This window comes from Pelodiscus sinensis, chromosome 20 (genome assembly GCF_052426305.1).
Source record: "Pelodiscus sinensis isolate ZL-2025 chromosome 20, ASM5242630v1, whole genome shotgun sequence".
Classification (NCBI taxonomy): domain Eukaryota; kingdom Metazoa; phylum Chordata; order Testudines; family Trionychidae; genus Pelodiscus; species Pelodiscus sinensis.
The window spans coordinates 20,473,305-20,494,889 of NC_143071.1; the positions used below are offsets into that span (position 1 = coordinate 20,473,305).

The 21,585-nt window shown below is 46.8% G+C and overlaps 1 protein-coding gene across 10 annotated transcripts in view; it reads right to left on the bottom strand.

The window, feature by feature from the left end:
* Positions 1-21,585, bottom strand: part of UBE2O (ubiquitin conjugating enzyme E2 O) — a 129,410-nt gene that overhangs the window by 27,723 nt on the left and 80,102 nt on the right. For 5 of the 10 annotated variants that reach the window (XM_075903599.2, XM_075903604.2, XM_075903598.2 and 2 more), the window contains exons 2-7: positions 20,390-20,449; positions 14,094-14,159; positions 6,672-6,782; positions 5,479-5,576; positions 2,424-2,487; positions 553-696 (exon numbers count right to left, since the gene is read on the bottom strand). In XM_075903599.2, coding sequence (XP_075759714.2) covers positions 553-696; positions 2,424-2,487; positions 5,479-5,576; positions 6,672-6,782; positions 14,094-14,159; positions 20,390-20,449 — 543 coding nt within the window. The remainder of the gene's footprint in view (positions 1-552; positions 697-2,423; positions 2,488-5,478; positions 5,577-6,671; positions 6,783-14,093; positions 14,160-20,389; positions 20,450-21,585) is intronic. The other 5 variants (XM_025178156.3, XM_025178157.3, XM_025178153.3 and 2 more) reach the window with 1 other exon arrangement.

Below are 21,585 nucleotides of genomic sequence, written 5' to 3' on the forward strand. Positions count from 1 at the left end.
GCCTTCTTGTATTAGGAAGGAGACTAAGATAGCAGGGAAGAGGCAAAAGAGGGGGAGTCTATAGCTCAAATAAACTAATACAGCAGCTCAACTTCCAAGCCCATGCTCAAAGCTCTCATCAGTCCAGGAAGCAGGAATGAGCAGAGTGACAATGGATTTTATGCTTGTTCTTAGGGGAGGTCTCCACTTAAGGAGATCTGGTGATCGATCTTCCAGGGTTCTAATTAGTGGGTCTAGTAAAGACCTGCTAAATCAAATGCTGAGGGCACCCCCTTTGGCGCCAGTACACCTTGCTGTTGTGAGGAGTAAGGGAAGTCAATGTAAGTATTTCTCCCATCAACCACTGTGGAAATGGTGCCAAGCTTGGCTTAAGGTACGTGGACTCCAGCTACGTTATTTACATAGCTGGAGTTGCATACCTTAAGCTGACCTTCCCCCTGCAGTGCAGACCTGGCCTTGGAAGGCTACCATGGCAGGTTTAACAGAACTCTTCAACAACATGCTAGCAAGGGTAGTGCACCCATAGTAAATAGCCACATTCAGCTCACTGACCTCTTCCACAACCACTCTGAACTTGCTCTTTGTACTCAGGACAGGCTTCACACCTGAAAGCCACTGCACACTGGAGAAGACTTTTGAGGGACCAATGAGGACTTGTCCAGGATAAAAACCATATGAGTCATCAAAGAAAAGGCCCTGAAAGAAAAGGGCAGCATAGGGGAACTATGTGTTAGAAAGCAGACAATGCCGGAAAACATTTTGTTCCAGTTGCAAAGGATTTGCGCATTTCTTCCTCCTCCCCACCAGGTTCCTGATCACTAAGGATATCTGTAAGCAATGAGACTTGTTTGCAAATTCCCTTTTTGTCCTATGCATCATTCCTTTGCTGAAGTCATCACATCAGTTTCTATAGCAACAAACTGAATGTCCCACATACCCAAACAAGGGATTACAATTTAGCAGGAAACAGGCAGAAGTACTCAAAAAAAATTACCTTGATTTCGTGCAAATGTTCTTAGGAACAATTAGTGTGCTCTGAGCACTGGGATGGGCAACAAGAATCCCTGATTTCTTACACCTGCTCTCACGTGAGCACTGGTGGATTCTGGCTAATCACTGAACTTCTCTTCCTCTGCTTTCCCAGTTGCAAAATCGGAATAATATTGACTATGTACCTAACGGCCATTTTATGTGGATTTACTTAACATTTCTTGTTTTTTTAAAATAAAGTGCTAGGAACTAACCAAACATTTCTCTTTCAGGCAATCTCTGTTCATGATAAATGGGGTGAAGATGAGCTGGGGATGAGGTTTGGCTATGGAGTTTTAGGTAGCTATCTGATTAATGCATTCAAATGTGTGTACTGATTATGATTTCAAATCTTGTAATATGTCAAGGGTGTGTAAAATCGGGGCCGTACGATCTAAGTTGTAAATTAATGGCAGTGAGAAAGAACAAAAGGAGAGGCATTTTCAAAAGTGACTTGTGGTTCTAGGTCCCTCAGCCGGACACGCTTAGAAGAGACCTAATTCTGAGAAAGAACAAAAAAGGTCAAGCTGAGCACCCAAAATCACCAGTCCCCTTTGAAAAATGTAGGCCATGATATAAAGAGGCTGAACTTATTCTGGACTGAGAAGCATTTACACATTGGGATCAAATGGTAAGAGGTACTGGACATCAATGAGATGGAGACTCTTCTCTCTCTGGGGAGGATGAAGTCCCTCAGGAAAAGACACCACATTCAACTGATATGCCATGGAATTCAGTGGCAGGTCACTAAGATTTTGATTAACTCTAGGGTGCTGGCAGAATTTCATAGGATGAGGCCAACTGTATAAACAAAATAAAGAGCTTTTACACTGTAGGCAATTTCTATAGTCTCAATAAAGAAATCAATAAAGAAACAGTAACTAATAAAGCCTTGCTGACAAGGTCTAGGAGCAAAAGGAAATTATTGTACAGTTTCTGAAGGAGGTAGGGGGTTAAATCTGACTACTACACAGTAAATTTTGTGTTCTCAGCCTGGTTACCAGTAGACAGCTCTCCAGAGCGCACAGTCTGGGACAATTCAACAAGAAGAGTAGTGTTCCACTAGAACACCAAAAAGCAATGCCATCAATTTAATTTTTAAAAATGAATTTAGAAACAATCTGGTTTCTGATAGAGCACCCTTAAAAATAGCATGCTTTTAAGTTATTCCATTAATCATTTTTAGAAAGGTTTCTCCATTCACCATTGATGCTCATTAGAGTCTTTTCAAGAAAAGTGATTATGAGGATCAGTGAAACCAGCTGTACTTTGTATACTTTGAAAAGGTACTTTGTCGAGGCAAAGCCACTTTTTAATGTAAGTTTCTTCAGGAAGAAAAAGACAAATTCTGAGCTGATTCCAAGAAAAAATTCTCCAGAGGACCAAAAACGTACCGAGTCACTGACATGAGGGCAGACATCATAGAGCTTTGCTCCATCTTCTGTGCTCATAGAACACCTGGGGAAAAAGAAAGAAGTTGGGAGACAGATCATGCGACAGTGAAGTCAGCCACCCCAACAGCAACAACCACCACCACATAGATCTCTCTTCTGGGCATCTCTGCCATTGCAGGGGCCTCAGGCATTGGCAACATCTTAGATTCTTCCATTCTCTGCTTGACGTACACAGTTTAGTTTACCAGGACCAAAATGTTTAAGTCCAAGGCTATAGCCTTGTCTACACTGGTATGTTTGGTGGACAAAAACTGCCTTTTGTTGACAAAACAGTGAGAGTGTACCCCAATACAATGCAACTTTTGTCGGGGGAAAATAGGCAGTTTTGGCAAAAAACTTTGGCAAAAAACTTACACCCCTGTGAGAGAATGTCTTTTTCCTTCCCTTATCGACAGAGCCAGTGTGTACTCGGTTTTGTTGAGAGAACTGGCTTTCACCAGTATCTTACGCCTGCCTGCCTTGATGGCTGGCTCAAGTGTTTTGTGATCTCTGCTGCCTTGCAGGCATGCACCTCTCTCCTTTCAAAGCTCCAGGAAGCATCTGACAGCTAAGTGAGCTGCTCTGTTTCAGGAACAAACAAAAAGAGCAAATCATTGGAATGCTCCCATTCTGCCCTGCTAGAAACACAGTAGCAGGCAGACGGCTGCTGCAGGAGGAAGGCTGGAAAGACTGCTGTGCTGCTTTGACAATCCTCAGCACAGAGAACTCACAGAGCTACTCATGATGGTGCTCCCAGCAGCTGAGAATGCTGTGGGAGAACTCAGAGAATCGCAAGAAGCGCAGGGATCAGCTCTGCCTTCCTGCAACACTGCACTTTGGGAGGCTTACCCACATGGCTTTGCTCTATCAGTCAACAGGGAGCTAGCAACGTTGACAACGGGAGGCAGAAAAACCTGTTTGACCAGTTTTCACTTTTACATGTGGTCAGCACTTGTCACCAAACCTTTCCAGTGCAGACAGTCTTTGAGCTTAATATAGGGGTATCTGAGTGAAAATTAATGACTTGTTTCATACTGAAGGTCAGACTAGATTATCTCAAGATGTTTTTTTGAATTTAAATCTCCGTGAAACATCTGTGTGTGTTTGTCCAAATACCTAGGCTCTCTCAACACAAGGACTGATTGCAAAACATGGCTGGCCCTTTCCAGAGTAAAGTGAATCCCCTGGTTTTAGCCAAGAGTGGGGTAAACACTACTTCATTATGAAAAGCATAACTCAGCACATGAAATTTATGAGGGAAGTGGGCTGTTTGGCGGAGTTTTTGCATACCAGTAACCTGCGCGCACTCAGCTATTTCAGAACAGTGCTGGAACCTCAGCTCTAGAAAGCTAACAAGTGGTTTGGGCACACCTGTATAGGCAACAATGTTTTATCGGAGATGAAACCTACAGTAGGATTTTAAATGATTCACTGATAGGAAGCTAAGAAACATTTTACATGGCTAGGCATGGGCTAGTAAACACCCCAAAGGCTGCATCTAGACTGGCATGATTTTGCGGAAATAACTTTTCTGTTAAGAGTATTTCCGCAAAAGCGCCTCTAGAGTGGCACGGATGCTTTTGCGCAAAAAGTGCTTTTGCGCAAAAGCATCCGTGGCCAGTCTAGACACGATTTTGCACAAGAAAGCTCCGATCGCCATTTTAGCCATCAGGGCTTTTTTGCGCAAAACAGTTCTTCCCTGTCTACACTGGCCCTCTTGAGCAAATATTCTTGCGCAAGAGGGCTTTTTCTCGAGCAGGAGTGTTAAAGTATTTGCGCAAGCAGCACTGATTTTGTACATTACAAAGTCATTGTTCTTGTGCAAATTCAAGCTGCCAGTGTAGACAGCTGGCAAGTTTTTGCGCAAAAGGGCCGCTTTTCCGCAAAATCTTGCCAGTCTAGACACACCCAAAGAGTTTTAAGTTGTGAGACTAACTGAAAAGTGATACTTCAAATTAGTAAGCAACAGAAGTATGATTTATAAAAAGATATTTGTGATCCACGACCAACATGTGCTTGAGATTCTTCTAGTTTGGGTTTCCAAGCTAGGACACCATATTTAAAATCAGGTACAACAATTCAAATGATAGCCCCATGCACAGGTAACCTGTAATATCTCCAGAAAGATGTGCTTTTTCTCTGGAAAGATGCTCAAAATTGGTGCTATGGGGTTTCTTGTTTATTATCTCATAAAACCTCAATGTGAAAATGTGCTGTTTACAAGAGTTTTTTCTAACTACCATCCCTGCAAATCCCTTCTGGACTATGTGATTTCTAGATCATAACCACACTGTCAGGGATTAGCTTTGCTTCGTCTAAAGCAGGGCTACTCAACACATGGCTGGTGGACTGCATGCGGCCCGCAGTCCATCTGTTTGCGGCCCGTGGTGCAGTTTGGGTTTACGCAGAGCTCAACATGTGGCCCCCAGGTAGGAGCCAAAACAAACAAACAAACAAAAATAGTCAATATAATGGTCTTCTGTTGATATGCGTTTTTGTAGTTAAATTACTGGAGACTCACTGCTCATGGGAAGTGCTGTCATATGGGTGGAAATCAGGTAAATATTGCATTTTATTATTATCAGCAGAACTGATTTAAATGGGGCCTGCATATTGTGTAGTCTTGTCTTAATCTTTGTATTCATGCCGTTGGTGTGAAAGAAGCTATTTGCATATATATTTGCATGTATATACAACCACACTTAAGTTGCGGCCCTAGACCTGTGCTGAGAGTATCATTGTGGCCCCCTGAAGCGGCCAAAGTTGAGTAGCCCTGCTCTAAGGGATAAGAGAGCTGCCAACTATCCAATGCATATTTTCCACAGAGGTGGAATACCTGTGGCATAGAAATTACAAACCCCACTACCCAAAATGTGTTTTCTTATTGAAAATGGGACAAGACCTGCTGTCACCAGAGTAATGCCTGCACAAGTGAGATGCCAAGCATACTTACACTACTTTCAAAAGAGACTACCACGCCCAAAGGTAAAGGAGATGTTCTGCTTCAGAAAAGTACCTGGCTCCATTGGAGAGCTTCAGGATGACTTGGTTCTTTAAGTCATAGACCTTCCCCAGCCAACAGTCATAGGCTATATAGTCGCCATACATAAATGGCTAAGGAAAAAAAACAATAATTGTAAAATGCAACTTAATTCTTTGGACTATCACAAACACCACACAATGCAGACTGGCCAGAGATCTCTTGCGTTTAAAACTGCCCAAGCTGCTGCAAATTCAAATTAGGACAGTGTAAAATTACATGCTTTGCATAGAAAGTGTGGCATGATCGATACCTATATTATAGAGATAATGGAAACAGCTTTGTCTGACTTTCTTACATCATAAATGGCTGAGAGAACAATTAACTATCTGTAAATTGTTTGCAAATTATTTAGAAGGCAGACTGGCCAGAGCCATGCAAAGGAAACTGTATGCAACACCCATGTACATTGGGTAAGGTGGTGCAGAGTACGATCAGTTTCACATTCACTGGCACTTTACTCCAACCAGAGAAGAGAAGCTTCCTTTTTCAGGGAAACCCCCTTGTGCAGTCACACACAAATGTGTTTCTCTGCAGCATGGCTGCAACATTGCTCTTCACTTTAGAAATGCTTCAGACAGTATCCATTTTTTGGAGAGGTGGAGGAAGGAGGGAAAGAAGCTTGTTTCAAGTTCATTTTCTCAATTCAATGATGAAAACTAACAGGGAAAACCTTAGTCTTCAATGTACTGTCTTGCAAATCACCCACCCACCCAAAAATTGGAATGGATGCTAGGAAAACCAGGTATGACTCAGTCTGCTTCAGCTGGACAAAAATGCTTTGCTTTTTTAAACATTTTGGAGCCTGTTGATATAGTAATTATTTGCTGCAGCTCAGGCCTGTACCGTTGTCATAGGACTGCCAGGGTCAGGTGATCACATCAACTAATCACAATGCGGATGCGTCTCAGAGCATTCAATACCGACAGTCTTCTCAGTCTAGCGGGATCGAGAAAAACGATCAGAAAATACATGAGGGAGGGGGTTGGACTCTACACTTGCCTCTAGCAGTGAGGACATTTCTGGTAGACGTACAATAAAGCTAAGTCACAAGTGGATAACAAAACATTGAAATGTCCATCTTGTGAGGGACACTGCTTGCCTGAAGTAAACACCAACCCCTCCAGCTCCCCGGGAGGAGAGGGGAAGGACTGTGGATGCATTCTCACCCAGATATGCTGTAGGTCTTTGCTGTTGACAGGATAGAGGATACAGTTGGTTCCTACCAGCTTCACAGCACACTCTATGTTTACATCTATTACAGTCCCGCACTGGCTGTCCTGAAAATGCAAAGAGAAGGAAGAGGAAAAATAGGGTCAGTAACTGGATGAAATTCTCAAGTTGTATGTCAACTGCATACAAGGTGAAAGGTACAGAAGTGACAGCCCTGGAGGGTGAAACCCTCTATTTATCCTCAGAGCAGACAGCACCGGCAGAGGCAGTGCAAGCTTTTCCCAATAACTGTGTTCACAGAAATGTAACGAGTCCAAATTCAAGGACTGAGTGGGATGGACGGTAGGTTAAAAAAAACCTTCTTCCCAGTTACAATTTTAACTGGCTGTTGCTGCAGCAACCTATGCATTCCTGCCTCTATTAGTACAAGCTAGTTCAGCTGATGGAATAAACCCATTGCTGCTTGTTCATCAGTTTAGCATTTGGGTCCCCTGTACCGTGGCTCCTGGTTAAATGGTGTACTGCTTTTGTCACACTCCATGTAACAATTCATTGCAACTCAACAGGACTTTCTCCCATGGTAAAGCTCCAAACAGAGGACAGAGCACGAGTGCCAGATGTCAAGAGTCTCTAAAACAGTTTGCTGCCTTTCTATTCTGAGAGTTTCCTATTCAAACACATTTTGTATATGTTTCCCCACATATAGCTGGTAGCCAGTGCAACAGGAAATCTGGCATCTTTAACCACGCTAAATGTATTAAGTCAAAATGTCAAGCCAAGCAAACTTACTTATTGGTCCAATTAAAAACATCATAAAAAAACCTTGTTCACTTTTTAGTAGGGACCCAGGACCACATCTTCAGTTAAAAACCAGAAGCTACACTTTAGCAGCAAGCCTTGAGAAAGGGTTCTGCAGCATCAGGCACACTTGACAAACACACACGTTTTACGTATGTATAGCTTAGCCCTCCAAGGAACCCAACCATTCTGTCCAGTCAGCAGCGAACTCTGCCCTCCTGAACAGTCAATAGCTGTATACATTAATGACCATAATCCATTACAAAACCTGACAAAGGGATGGTGTGGAGAATGTGTTGCTCTCAATGGTTTCAGTTGCTGTCTGTATTTCAAGCACTAGGGTCTACTATTAATGGAAACAAGAGAACACACACTCGGAAGAGCTGACACCAAGCACCTATTGAATGAGCAAGCTCATTCCACTGGAAAATGCTGTCCCTTAAGGGATTTACTCACTCAAGTCCTGCATCTAGAGCAGGGGTGGCTAGTGGGCTGGATCCAGCCCACAGCTGCCTCGCCTACACCCTTACTGCAGAGCAGGGGCAGCCACTTTAAAGAGTGGGCTGCTAATTGCTCTGCAATTTGGGCAGGGAGGAAGAAAGCTTTGTGCGCCATCTCTGTCCCCTAGCAAAATCTCCAAGCTCCCATTGGCCAGTTTCCAGCCAAAAGGAGCTGAGAAATTTTGCTGGAAGGCAGGGGCAGCGAATGAAGCCTCCTCCCTCTCTTCCTCCCCCTCCCTCTCTGTGCCAGAGCAGAGCCACATGGAGCAGCCCACAGGGAGTCTGCAGAGCTGCTGGCTGAAAACCACCTAGGTAAAAGTGCCTCCCAGGCAAAGCCTGCCTCTGGCACCTCAGCCCTGCTCTCCCCCCAACTATCTACCACAGGCCACCACCCAAACCTTCTGTATCCCCTCTTCCCACCTCCTCCAGGTCACAACTCCATCCCAGCCCCTGCACACATAACCCGTCCTGGACCCTGCACCCCAACTCCCTGGCCAGATTAGAACCCCCCTCCTTCACCCAAACTCCCTCTCAGACACCACACTCCCTTCTGCACCCCACTCCTCTATCCCAAGCTCCTTTTTACGGTGCTCAATTCACTCTTCTGGGTCTCAGGGACAGCCAGTCGTAGGAAGGGCCTCCATATCAAATACAGACAAGGAGCATCCAGGACAGTATTTGAAAAAAATGCTCAACAAATGAACCAGAGTTGTCTGGATTCCTTTCTATTCCTCCTTGGCAGGATACAGGGCTTGAGTCAGCGAGATACAGGAATAAAATAATTCCTCCGTTCTCCTCCAAGCAGCCAAGAAAAGAGGGTAGGAGGGGGGAATCAAGGCAGGGAAGCTCATTTACCCCAAACCCTATAGTGTGTGTTAGCAACACTACATCTTTGCTCTTCTCCCTAGCAAAACTGGGCCAGCATTAACTGGTCACGTAGGAGACAGCACAAGACGTGTCCACAGGCAAGGCAGAAGTGTTGTGTTTTGTACTCTCACTTCACAGACTACAGCTACACCTCTACACTAGTGGCTGGTTTGTGGAAGTATCTCCCAGATATACCATTGATTGCAGAAACCAGGCTACATACTTCCTATGCTCTGCAGTTCAAATGAACTAGCACAGCACTCAACCAAAAAGCCCTGACTGCTACAGACAGGGACACCATGTTGTCAACAATTGCAGTCAAAGACAAGCCCAGATTTGCCAGGACAAGCCTTGGGACAAACAAAGCCTAGGCGGCAAGTCTCACCATTAGGAACTAGGAACGTCAGTAATCATGTAATTTAGTAATTGTGTAACTGCGGGCAGGGCTGACCGCCACTGCACTCCCAGGCCCACTCCTGGGAAGCCCACTGCCCATCCCTGCACTGTTAGCTCTGTATCAGAGTCAGCAGCGCAGGGTAGCAGGAGGGAGCTGGTCTGCAAGGTCCCCACACAGACCGGCTCCCACCTGCTGCCGCCTCAATACAACGGCATCAGCGTGGGGCAACAGCCCCTGTCTGCAGGGGTCCCCAAGCTCCCCGTAGACCAGGGGTCTCCAACCTTTTAAAGTATGAGATCACTCTTTGAATTTAAGTGCAATCTGAGATCTACCTCAAACCCAAATGCCCTTGCCCTGCCTTCTTTGTGCCTTCTCAGAGGTCCTGCCCTTGCTCCCTCCATCCTCCCTCCCTCTCCCATCCTCCCTCCCTTTCACCAGGAAGGGGCGGGCTCTGGTCTTGGATTAAGGGATCTGGAGTGTGAGAGGGGCTCCGAGCTGAGCTTGGGGCAGGCATTTGGGGTTTAAGAAGGGGTTCTAGGTGCAGGCAATGGGAGGGTGTTTGGATGAAGGGGTGCTCGAGGCTAGGGCAGGGGCTTGGAGGACGGAGGGGGGTCGTGACTGGGATGTGGATTCCAGCTGGCACTGCTTACCTCAGGCTCACCCCTGCCCTGGCCCTGCACCACTCCCAAAAGCAGCCCGCAAACTCCATCCCAAGTCCTGTTGTGGGCCCGCCCCCCGCTCTGTGGAGATAGGGTACAGGGTGGGAGAGGGGGCACCTTGACATCAACACCCTTCTTCTCCCTCCCCTGCCCTGCACAGCAAGCAGGAGGCTTCTGGGGGTGAGGGGAGGCAGTTCCAGTGCAGTAGAATCATAGAATCATAGGACTGGAAGGGACCTTGAGAGGTCATCGAGTCCAGCCCCCCGCCCTCAAGGCAGGACCAAGCTCCGTCTACACCATCCCTGACAGATGTCTATCTAACCTGTTCTTAAATATCTCCAGAGAGGGAGATTCCACCACCTCCCTTGGCAATTTATTCCAATATTTGACCACCCTGACAGTTAGGAATTTTTTCCTAATGTCCAATCTAAACCTCCCTTGCTGCACTTTAAGCCCATTACTCCTTGTCCTGTCCTCAGAAACCAAGAGGAACAAATTTTCTCCTTCCTCCTTGTGACACCCTTTTAGATATTTGAAAACCGCTATCATGTCCCCCCTTAATCTTCTTTTTTCCAAACTAAACAAGCCCAGTTCATGAAGCCTGGCTTCATAGGTCATGTTCTCTAGACCTTTAATCATTCTTGTCGCTCTTCTCTGTACCCTTTCCAATTTCTCCACATCTTTCTTGAAATGTGGCGCCCAGAACTGGACACAGTACTCCAGCTGAGGCCTAACTAGTGCAGAGTAGAGCAGCAGAATGACTTCACGAGTTTTGCTTACAACACACCTGTTGATACAACCTAGAATCATATTTGCTTTTTTTGCAACAGCATCACACTGTTGACTCATATTCAACTTGTGGTCCACTATGACCCCTAGATCCCTTTCCGCCATGCTCCTTCCTAGACAGTCTCTTCCCATCTTGTATGTATGGAACTGATTGTTCCTTCCTAAGTGGAGCACTTTGCATTTCTCTTTATTAAACTTCATCCTGTTTACCTCTGACCATTTCTCTAACTTGCTAAGGTCATTTTGAATTATGTCCCTATCCTCCAAAGAAGTTGCAACCCCACCCAGTTTGGTATCATCTGCAAACTTAATAAGCGTACTCTCTATCCCAATATCTACATCATTGATGAAGATATTGAACAGTACGGGTCCCAAAACAGACCCTTGCGGCACTCCACTTGTTATCCCTTTTCAGCAGGATTTAGCACCGTTAAATCCTAGTAGGGGGAGGGGCAGCTGAAGTGTCAGCACTTGATAGCCTCTTGGTGAAACCAGTCAGGATCACCTGTCAGGGGCTCCAAGATCTACCAATAGATCCCGATCTATTGGTTGGTGACTACTGATTAGACAAAGGCTGCTTTGGTATCCCACTGAGCAGCCTGTCTGCAGCTTGGGGGGGGGTGGGCGGGGGAAGGCTGGGACAGAGTCACCCTGCCAGTCTGAGTTTTAAATGCAGAGCATGCAGGGGAGGGAGAGTTGTTGCAGTTAATCGGGACCACTAACAGATAAGCAATAGCTTATCAGTCATCTGACTAGCTGCTAACATCCCTATTAGGAACTCGACTGCACCAGCTCATTAATTTGCAAGTGACTACTTGCCTCTGGTTCTTCCCAGAATGATCCTAAGTTAATAAACCCCAATCATGTTGCTCTTTATTTAATACTTTTGTATCTAGATTTTACTTAGTAATTCTAGGTAAAAAAAATAATTCTGAAAATGAAGCTGTGTGTTAAATATTTCAGACTTCACCCTTCTCCAAAGACACAATTTTTGTGCATCAGTGAGTGCCAGGAGAGTTATAGGAGCCAACCAAACACGTTCTAGACTAGAGGCTGCAATTTCTACCAAATGATCTCTGGGTCCCTCTCACCTGTCCTCCATTTCCAATGGAAAAGGCACAATAGTAAACTCAATGTCTTATCAATAAGAGACATCAAAAGGCCTTTACTGCATTGGATGAACAACAGTAGTCAACCCACCACCAAAAATGATAAGTCATAAGTAGTTCAGAGAATTCTCTGCTGGTTTAGTCTGTCTCATACCATGTCCATTTCCCATTAACTGACCAAAGCTTTTTAAGGCACTCTCCAATACACAGCAAGCCTGCCAGAGTCTGTCTACGTGCCCTGGCCCCCAGCCTCTGCCTATTTCCAGGGGTCTTCTGACTGCTATTGAGACAACAGGGAATCAGCAGAGGATGTATGCATATTGCTTAGCAGCAGTCCTGTGCGGAGATTGTTACCAAGATAAACTAAACTTTATTGCCCTGCTGCTGAGATGAGGCACTATGCTGTTACCGTATTGGATGCAGAGAGATGACAGAAGCAAGTGCTCAGAAAACAAGTTGTTCAATTTTTTCTTTATATTTTCAACTGGGATTTCTCCACACACAATTCAGGACAAGCCAGGTTTCCCTAGATTCCCACTGAATTACACCTACCTGCTATAGTTTTCCATTCACCTCTTCCCCAGCCCCTCTCCGGTGGAGGCTCTTTTTGGAGTCAGTGATGGTTTCGGCTAAGTCAGCAGGAAGCTCCTGCTAACTCAGAGTGAAATGCATCCCTTATAGAGCTCTGTCCATAAATACCTAGGGCATGAGAGCTCAAGTCTCCTACTGGGCAAGCCCCCTTCCTTAAGCAGGTAGTAGGGCCCTACCAAATGTATGGTCCATCTTGGTTAATTTCACAGTCAAATTTAAAAAACATACATGCCACAATTTCAGTAATTTAAATCTGAAACTTTACAGTGTTGTAGTTGTAAGGATCCTGACCCAAACAAGAGTTTGGGGAGGTTGCAAAATTGCTGTAGAGAAGGTTACAGTACTACTACCCTTCCTTCTGTGCTGCTACTGGCAGCAGCACTGCCATGAGAGCTGGGTGGCTAGAGAGTAGCAGCTGCTGGCTGGGAGCCCCCCTCTGAAGGCACAGCTGCTGCCAGCAGCAATGCAGAAGAAAGGATGGCATAGTATGGCATTGCCACCTTTCTGCACTGCTGCTGGCAGTGGCGCTGCCTTCAGAGCCACCTCTCCAGCCAACCAGCTTATAGAAATAAGGGTAATAATCGAGTGACCCCCTCCCATAAAATAACCATGCGACTCTCCTGCAACTCCCTTTTGGGTTAGGACCCCGAATTTAAGAAATGCTCGTCTCCCCTGTGAAATGTGTATAATACTCTTTCAAAGCATATAAAAGACCAGATTTCACGGCCTGTGATGTTTTGCATGGCTCTGAATTTGGTAGGGGCCTACAGATATCTATTTTACTGTGAGAGAAGGATGTTAGCGTGTACTCATTTACACGATTAACTGAGAAGCCCAGGATTACCAGTTAATCTTAATGGCTACATGCCCGTCCCTGCTGCTTCTGTGTCAGAGGCAGCAAGGAGGTAGGAGCCAGTGCCCATGGGGAGCTGGCTTTTAAGCCAGCACTCTGCATCCTGGCTCCTGGAGCCACCTGCCCCACCCTCCAGTGGGGTAGGGAGGAGGAGAGCTCCTCATGAGCACCAGCTCCTGCCTTCCCCCATGAGTAACTGTGTAACTGCTAAAAATGTCAGCAACTACACGATTTTAAACATCCCTACTATAAGACACTAGCCCTTGAGGAGCAGAACCTGCTGAATCATTTTGTCAGGTTACACTGGGGCTGAGTTATTCATTTTCAAAGGGAGAGCAAAAGCCAGCATGTGTCTTGTGCTGTAGCACAGGGCTTGAACTATAGATTCCCCCCCTGCCGGACCCCCAACAGTCAGTCTCAGACAGGTGGAACTGTGCTCTACTACATTCCAAATAAAGGGATAGGCCACAGGAAAACAAAGTTAAATTTCACTGTTCAGTTCTAAAATCAATTTCTCATGAACCAATGATGAATGGACGGAACTGGAAATCCAGCAGTGTGCCCTTCAGCACACAATCAATCACAACTTAATTGAGTCCTGAGTTCGAGAGGAGTCAAGCACCCTATATTGCAATGAACACATTCCTGTGCTTCCACCTTTGTCCCCAGTGCACACATCGTGCTGGAGAAATGCACAAGTTTGAGGTGTAGGGTTGCCAGGTGTCTGGGATAGAACAGGACAGTCTGGTATTTTCACATGGGGAAAAAAAAATTCAGAAAATACTGGACATCTAAAGTGTCTGGTATTTTCTGATTTTTTTCCCCAGCCAGGAGGTGAAAATCCTGGGCGCTTACCAGGTTCTGCAGAGGAGCTGTCTGGCCCAGCGCAGCGAGGCAAAATGCGGGACGGTTGCAGGCAGCCTGTTACGGCCCAAAAGCCACAAAAACAAAGCAATTCTTAAAGGGGTCACGCTGTTTTTTGGTTTTTTTGCTTAACAACTCTCGGGGTCCTTTTTTTTCCCCCCGTATTTTTTTAAGAAACCATCTGGCAACCTTAGCTGCATATTGCCATTGATAATGGGTCAGGCCTTCACCTGGGAGAAACGGGTGTAGGCTAGGGTTGCCAGGTGTCCAGTTTTCACCTGGACTGTCCGTTATTTAGGTCCCCCGGCCAGTTAAAAAAACAAAACAAAACATCCCCCCCCCCCTCAAGAGACTTCTTCCCATTTAGGAATACAGTAAATTATGCTAACTGTGCCACAACACTGTTTCCATTACAACTGGGATCCCAGACCCTTGTACATTCTACTTTCAATGGGTAACAGTGCAGAGACACGCTATGTATGCTACATCGATGTGGGCATGCTAAATGCCATGGTCATGCAAGAGTTTAATGATAACATTTCTCCAATACTGACTCAGCTAATCTTGTAAAAAGGTCCCACGCAGAGGATGAAATTTCATTTGGCTAGGCTCTGCTGCAATATCTGGAGAGGTGATTCAGCTGGAATGTGGAACTACTATATTGGCTTAAACTTTATAAGACAAGTCTTCCCTGGGAAACAGCAAAAGTGTTGCATGCGATGGACAAGTGGGTGTGTGTGTGAGAGAGAATGACACCTCTAAAATACTTGGTGAAAAAGCAAGATGCCTACCAGTTTAAAAACAAGAAATGTAACCGTATGTGCTATCCAACCCAGCTTCAGGTGAGCAGAGAGTAGAGAAAATGGGAGAGCCTACGGGACATACCTCATACAAGCATGGGCCGCGAGTTATATGGGCTCGTGAAGCCCAGGCTCCAGCAATATTCAGAGCCAGGGGCCCTGCTTCACCAATATTTGGAGCTGGGTCTCTCCCCCGGCTCTGAATATTGCTCCCTCCCTCCCAGCCCCAGAGCGTCCCCGGAGGAGAAGAGGGCTTGTAATGGGGCACCTGCAGCCCCAATGTTACGGAGTGCAGGGGCTCTGCCACTGGTCACGCCACGGCAAGCTGCCGCGGCAGGCTGGCCCCGCCCCCGTGCCCTTGCGGCACATGCGCAGACTGTGCACCAGACAGGGTGCAGGGATGCGGAGGCCTCGCCCCGGGCGGACACTACAGTGAGTGGGCACGGCAGGCCAGCCCCGTCCCCGCACCCTTGTAGCGCATGCTCATGCCGCGCCGGGTATTTTAAATGCCCGCGGTGTGGCAGGCAAGGGGGAGGGAGTCCGCCCAGCCCAGGCCCGGGGAAGGGGGGGGGGGAAGGGAGCTCTGGGAGGTGCCCACTCTCCTGTGGCAGCCGGTACCCGGCAGGGAACCCCGCGGGGCGGATGCTTAGACTCCACAGCCCCAGAAGGAATAGGCGGAGGCCACTCTGGCATCCAATGTCCCCTCGATGGACAGCAGGGCAGCAGGGCCTGATCACAGACTCCAGCACCGCTGACCCGCAAACTGGAAAGCAGAGGTAGGGGAGGGGTGGGAGAGGAAGGGGCTTGTGCTGAGGGGAGGGGGCAGGTCAGGAGAAGAAAGGGAAAGGCACCAAGAGACAGCATGGGGAAGAGACAAATGCCAGGGGGCCAAGTGCAGACAACGAGGAAAAGGGCAGGAGGGGAGGTATCAGTGGGAGGGGGACAGGGTGATGCTGGGAGAGGAGAGGATTAGGGTACTGGGGGCTAGAGGGCAGAGAAGGAGGTGTTGGGAGAAGGTTTGAAAGAGGGGGTGGGCATGAGGAAGGGGGGGATAGAGCAAGTCGTGTGAGGGCACAGGGGCATGAGGGGAATGGGGGCAGAGGCTGGTGAGGGGGTGAGAATCAGGGAAAAATAGGACAAAGGGGGCAGGAGCAATGAGGGAAGAGGGAGGCACCAGGAGGGTGCAGGTGCCAGGGGATTCTGGGGGTGAAGCAGAAGGTCAGACACCTGCAGGGGAGGGACCAGCACCAGAGCAGAGAGGCAGGGCAGGTGTGAAGAGAGAGGTGTTAGGAGACGGGATGAGGAGGGGTAGCTCACATGATCAGAGCTACTGGAAGAGTGGGCACAGGGGGCAGAGAAGGGCTGATGGAGGGAGGCAGGTCTCAGGAGGGCTGAGGGCAGTGACAAGGGAAGGAGTCAGGACAGCAGAGGAGGGGGAGGGGTTGGGGGGAGGCAGCAGGCACCAGGGGAGCTGATGGAACAAGGGGAGGAAACATGGCAGCAGAGAGAAAAGGTAAAGGTTTAAAAATATGTATTAATAACTGGGGTGCCACATGGCACATCCAAACAAGCCACATGAACTCAGTACTGGTGCACGACACAAAATTCATTCTGCTCATGGGAGGAAACTCTTAGGCTATGTCTACACCAGCGGTTTCTTGTGCAAGAACATCTTGCGCAAGGGTTCTTGTGCAAGAAGTCTTGTGCGAGAATACGTCCACGCTGCCATGTGCAAGCTGTGCTTTTGCCCAAGAACATCCATGGCAGTGTGGATGCTCTCTTGCCCAAGAAAGCTCCAATGGCCATTTTAGCCATAGGGGTTTCTTGCGCAAGAAATCCCTGCCGAGCATCCACACTGCCCTCTTGCGCAAGAGAGCTTACACCTGTTAGAAAAGAGTGTAGCTCTTGCGCAAGACGCCCTCTCTTACCATGTTGTACTGTAAATTTCCTTGCGCAACAGCAGGCGGGCAGCGTGGATGCTCTGTGGGTTCTTGCACAAAAAGCCGAGAGTGTAGACAGACTCAGAGGGAACACTTTCCCCAGCTCTCTGCCCCCAAGTTAATGTCACACACATTGGGTTAATGCAATTGTAGGATAGTTGCATGCAGGAGGTTTGGTGGGAGCCAAACTAATCCCTGTTGGTAGGCGGATGGCGGGAAAAGCCCTTTGAGAGGGGTGACATGACACCTTTTACTTCTGGTCATGTGTCCATCTTGCCCCGAGCGAGTTACCTCCAGAGGCGTGGCTAATGGGGCACCACCAAAAATTATACAAACCTGCCACCCATGCATACAAGTGCCTTCCTCTTCCAGTGCAGGATTCCCACTTCACTTCTGTCCCTACTCCCCGTACTTACAACAACGCATCTCACCCCACACCCTGGAAGAGAGAGCTACTCCTTATCCTCAGTGGGGTGTTGGGAGCTCTCATGCTGCCCCAATGCTGGGTCAGCTCCTATGACACCGTCTCCAAATGCTCCAGCACATGAACAGCGGGTGGACCAGCAGTTAGGGGAGGCTAGCTCCCCTTCCTACCCACCTGGCCCCTCCCCCCTTCTGCTTGTGGTCCCATCTCTACTCTCCCTTCTGTCCCCCACTGGAGCCCAGCGCTCATCTCCTCTTCTGCTGGACCCTCCTGTCACAGGCCAGAGTCCCCATTCCCCCCAAGCATGGGCTAGGCAAGGAACACAGAGCTTGCTGAGCCTGTGGCCCAAGTCTTGAAGCGTGCACCACTGCCGTAACACCCCCACCGCACCAGAGCATCCAGCAGGTGGTGCCACAGCAGCATCCCCAACTGCAGTGCTAGGCAGGGCCCCAGCCCTAGCCTCTGGCTTCCTCGAGGAGCAAGCATAAGAGAGTCCTGCTTAAACAACACACAAAGGCAGGCAACTGAATAGTGACAAAATGTGAGTGCTTACACTCAAACGCTTGAAGTCTATAAATCCTAAGATGGGTGAACCAGAGCGCCTGGCACTAAATGAGGAAACTGATACAATGGGCATCACAAAAACATGGTGGAATAGGGATAATCAACGGGACATGGTAATACCAGGATACAAAATACATATGAACGACAGATTCTACAGTTAAAGAAAAAAAAATCTTAAATGAATCAAACTTTACCACAGAATCTCTATGGATAGAAATTTCATGCTAGAACAATAAAAGTTTAGCAGTAGGAATATACTACTGAGCACCAGGCCAAGACAGTGACTGTGAAATGCTCAAGAAGATTAAAGTGCCTACAAAGGCAGAAAATGCAATAATGACGACAGATTTCAGCGATCCTTATATTGACTGGACATGTGTCACCTCCAAACAGAATGCAAAGATAACATTACTAGACATTAAATGACTGGTTTTGGGAGTAGTTTGGCTTGCAACACATAATAGGAGGCCAATTCTTGATTTAGTCCTAAATGAAGCACAGGATCAGATTGTGCCCAACATGATATAGCTGAATCACTTGATAATAGTGACCACCAAGTAATTAAATTTGACATCTGTGTAGGGCAAAAAATGCCAGAGAAATGCACTATCATCCCATTTAATTTCAAAATGAGGAAGTTACAATGGAAATTAAAAGAAACAATCACAAAAGCAAAGTGCCTGCAAGTAGCATGGACGCTATTTAAAAATACCATAATAGAGGGCTCAAATGAAATGTATATCCCCAAATTAAAGAACAAATAGTAAGAGAGCCGAACACAGACCTCCAAGACGAAATAGCAGATAAAATAGGTAGCGAGAGGCAAAAAAGCATCTATTAAAATTAGAAGTCAAATCCTAGTGAGGACAACAAAAAGGAACAAACTCTGGCGAGTCAAGTGAAAAAGCATAATAAGGCAAGCCAAGAAAATCTTGATAGCAACCAGCCAAGGACACAAAAACTAACAGCAACTTTTTTTTTTTACACCAGAAACAAGGATGCCTGTCAAACAGGGGCCACTGGACGATGAAAGTGCTAAGAGAATACTTGATGGAGATCAGGCTGTTGCAGAGAAACAAAATTATTTCTTTGCCTCAGTGTTCACCCTACACCTGAGGCATTCCTCTTAGGTGAAGAATCTGAAGAACTGTTCCAGACTGAGTCGTCAATAGAGGTGGTTTTGGAACAAAGCAATAAATCAGTAGTAAGTAGGGATGTTTAAAAGCAGGTAACTGGATAACCAGGTTAACTGCAGAAAATCTCAGTGGCTACATGGAGCTCAGGGAAGCAGCTGGCTCCCACCTGCAGCTGGAGTGGGGTGAGAGCCTACGTGTAAACGTTAATGGTAACAGAGAAAACCAGGCTTATTAGCTAATCATTTAAACAGTTATACTTTTGCATCCCAAGTAATAAGTCACTCAGTATCAGATGGTATTTACCCAAGGGTTCTGAAGGAACTCCAATATGAAATTGCAGAACTGCTAACTGATATGTAATCTACTGCTTAAATCAGACTATCAGATGACTGGAGGGTAGGTAATATTACTTTTTTTTTTAAACCGGAGGTGGGGGAGGGGCTTCAGAGGTGATCCTGGCAGTTATAGCCACGTAAGCTTAACTTCTGCATGAGGCAAATTGCTTGAAACTATAGTAAAGAACAAATTTGAGCATGGACCTATATTGGGACAAATGCTGTTCAAAATATTCATAAAGATCTGGAAAAAAGGGTGAACAGTGAGGTAGAAAAATGTGCAGATAATAGTAAATTACTCCAGATAGTTAAAAGCGAAGCTGACTATGAAGAGTTACAAAAGGATCTCAGAAAACTGGATGACTAAGCAACAAAATGGCAGGTGAAACAATGTTGATAAGCGCAAAGTAATATTTTCCAGAGTGCAAACTTAGTTATGCATATAAAGTGATGAGATTAACAGGCACCAGATTTAAAAAAACCTATTTCTTCACACAACACAACACCCTTGTTGCCAGGGCATGTTGTGAAGAATATAACTGGGTTCAAAAAAGACCTAGATAAGTTCATGAAGAACAGGTTTGTTAAAGCATATTCGCCAAGATGGGGGACAACCCCATGCTCCTGGTGTCCCTAAATCTCCAGCTGCCAGCAGCTGGGACTGGATGAGAGAGGATGGATCAGTCAATGAATTGCCCTATTCTGTTCATTCTCTCTGAAGCCATTGCCAGAGACAGGATACGAGACTAAATGGACCTTTGGTCTTGCCCAATATGGCCGTTCTGATGGTCTAAGTGGAATGGCTTCACCATTATGTGTGCAGAGAGACTTGCCCTCTAAATTTAAACTTCAGAGGACAGGCAGACTTTTTGTTCAATTGTGTAAGATTATCAGCCTCACCTGCTTAGGAGAAGGCCATCTGATAAACTATGGTTAGAAATGAGGAATCAAAGGATAACACTATCTGCTAATACAACACAAAATGAAAGAATGCAATACTTTCTGAGCATTTGACTTCAGCTTAGGTGTTTTGGCTAGTCTGAGATATCCATGCAACAATATCGAGATCTTTTAAAAGTAACACTTACGTTTGAGCTCATGTGTCTGACCACATCCCGAGGGACCACGGAGCGATCCTCAAGCTTCAGCTAGGAGAAGAGAGGAAAATAAACAACTAGGTTTAGTGACCTCAGATAATATTTGGTGAAAAACTAGGACAAAGTAAGTGAAATAGTCTATTTAGCTGTCAATATTTCAATGCTCCCAGAATATAGGGTGTTTCAGGAGAGGCTCTCAAAATGCTTTTATAGACACTGGATCGTGGGTGGTCAGTGAAGGCAGGGCTGGCGGAGGTAAGCCCCTCGTCCCACCTTCAGCTCCACCCCTTCTGCTAGGCCCTGCCCCTCAGGAGGCGGAGCAGTGTGCCACAGTTGTACTTGCCCTTGGAACCACTGAGAGAGAGGGGAGTGGGCACATGCTTGCCACAGCCTCCCCAGTCCCAGTGGAAGACACTGCACTGCATGGCCTCGCCAAACCCAGCACACACTGTTAACTCACCCTGCCTCCTCCCTTCCCAGTGTTCCGGAGCTGGAGAGGCTGGGCTGGGCCGGGCTGAGTGGAGCACTGGGAAGGGAGGAGGCAGGGCATGCTGCAATGCACAGCCCAGCCCCTCCAGTCCCAGAGCACTGGGGGAGGAAAGAGGGCACACCATGCAGCCAGGCCTGGTCTCCCTAGTCCTGGAGCACCTGCAGGGCAGGCGCTGGGGGCAGCAACACTCCACCCCCAAAACACTTATATTAGGCACTCTTGGGGCAGAGTGTGGGCGGGGCTATGCCTGGCAGTTTGGGAAGGCAGACCCTTCCCCTGCCTTACATACCCGACATCCATGCACTGGATTAACCCTCTCAGCACCTTTCAAAGGTAGGCATTATATACATCTGTAGCTCTGCAACTAAGTGTTCTGTCCAAAGTTTTATTGTAAATCACTTGTGCTGCAACGCCAGGAATAGGACAAAGAAATCTTGACTCAGTTCCTAATTCTCCCAACCTACATGCAGTGTCCTATGGTGGAGAGGGAAAGGGGGGATGGCGAGACAGATGAAAGCAAATCACACAGGGCAGTTCCCCTTTGTCCTGCACTATTCATCAGTCACGCTTCATACACAATATCCCAAAAATTGTGTGGTAATCCTATTTTGAAAAGAGTGTCACGTGCAGCTCTTGAAAACCCAAATCTTAACCAGCAAGGCATGTGATCTGTATTATTATGCTTTCCATCACAGCA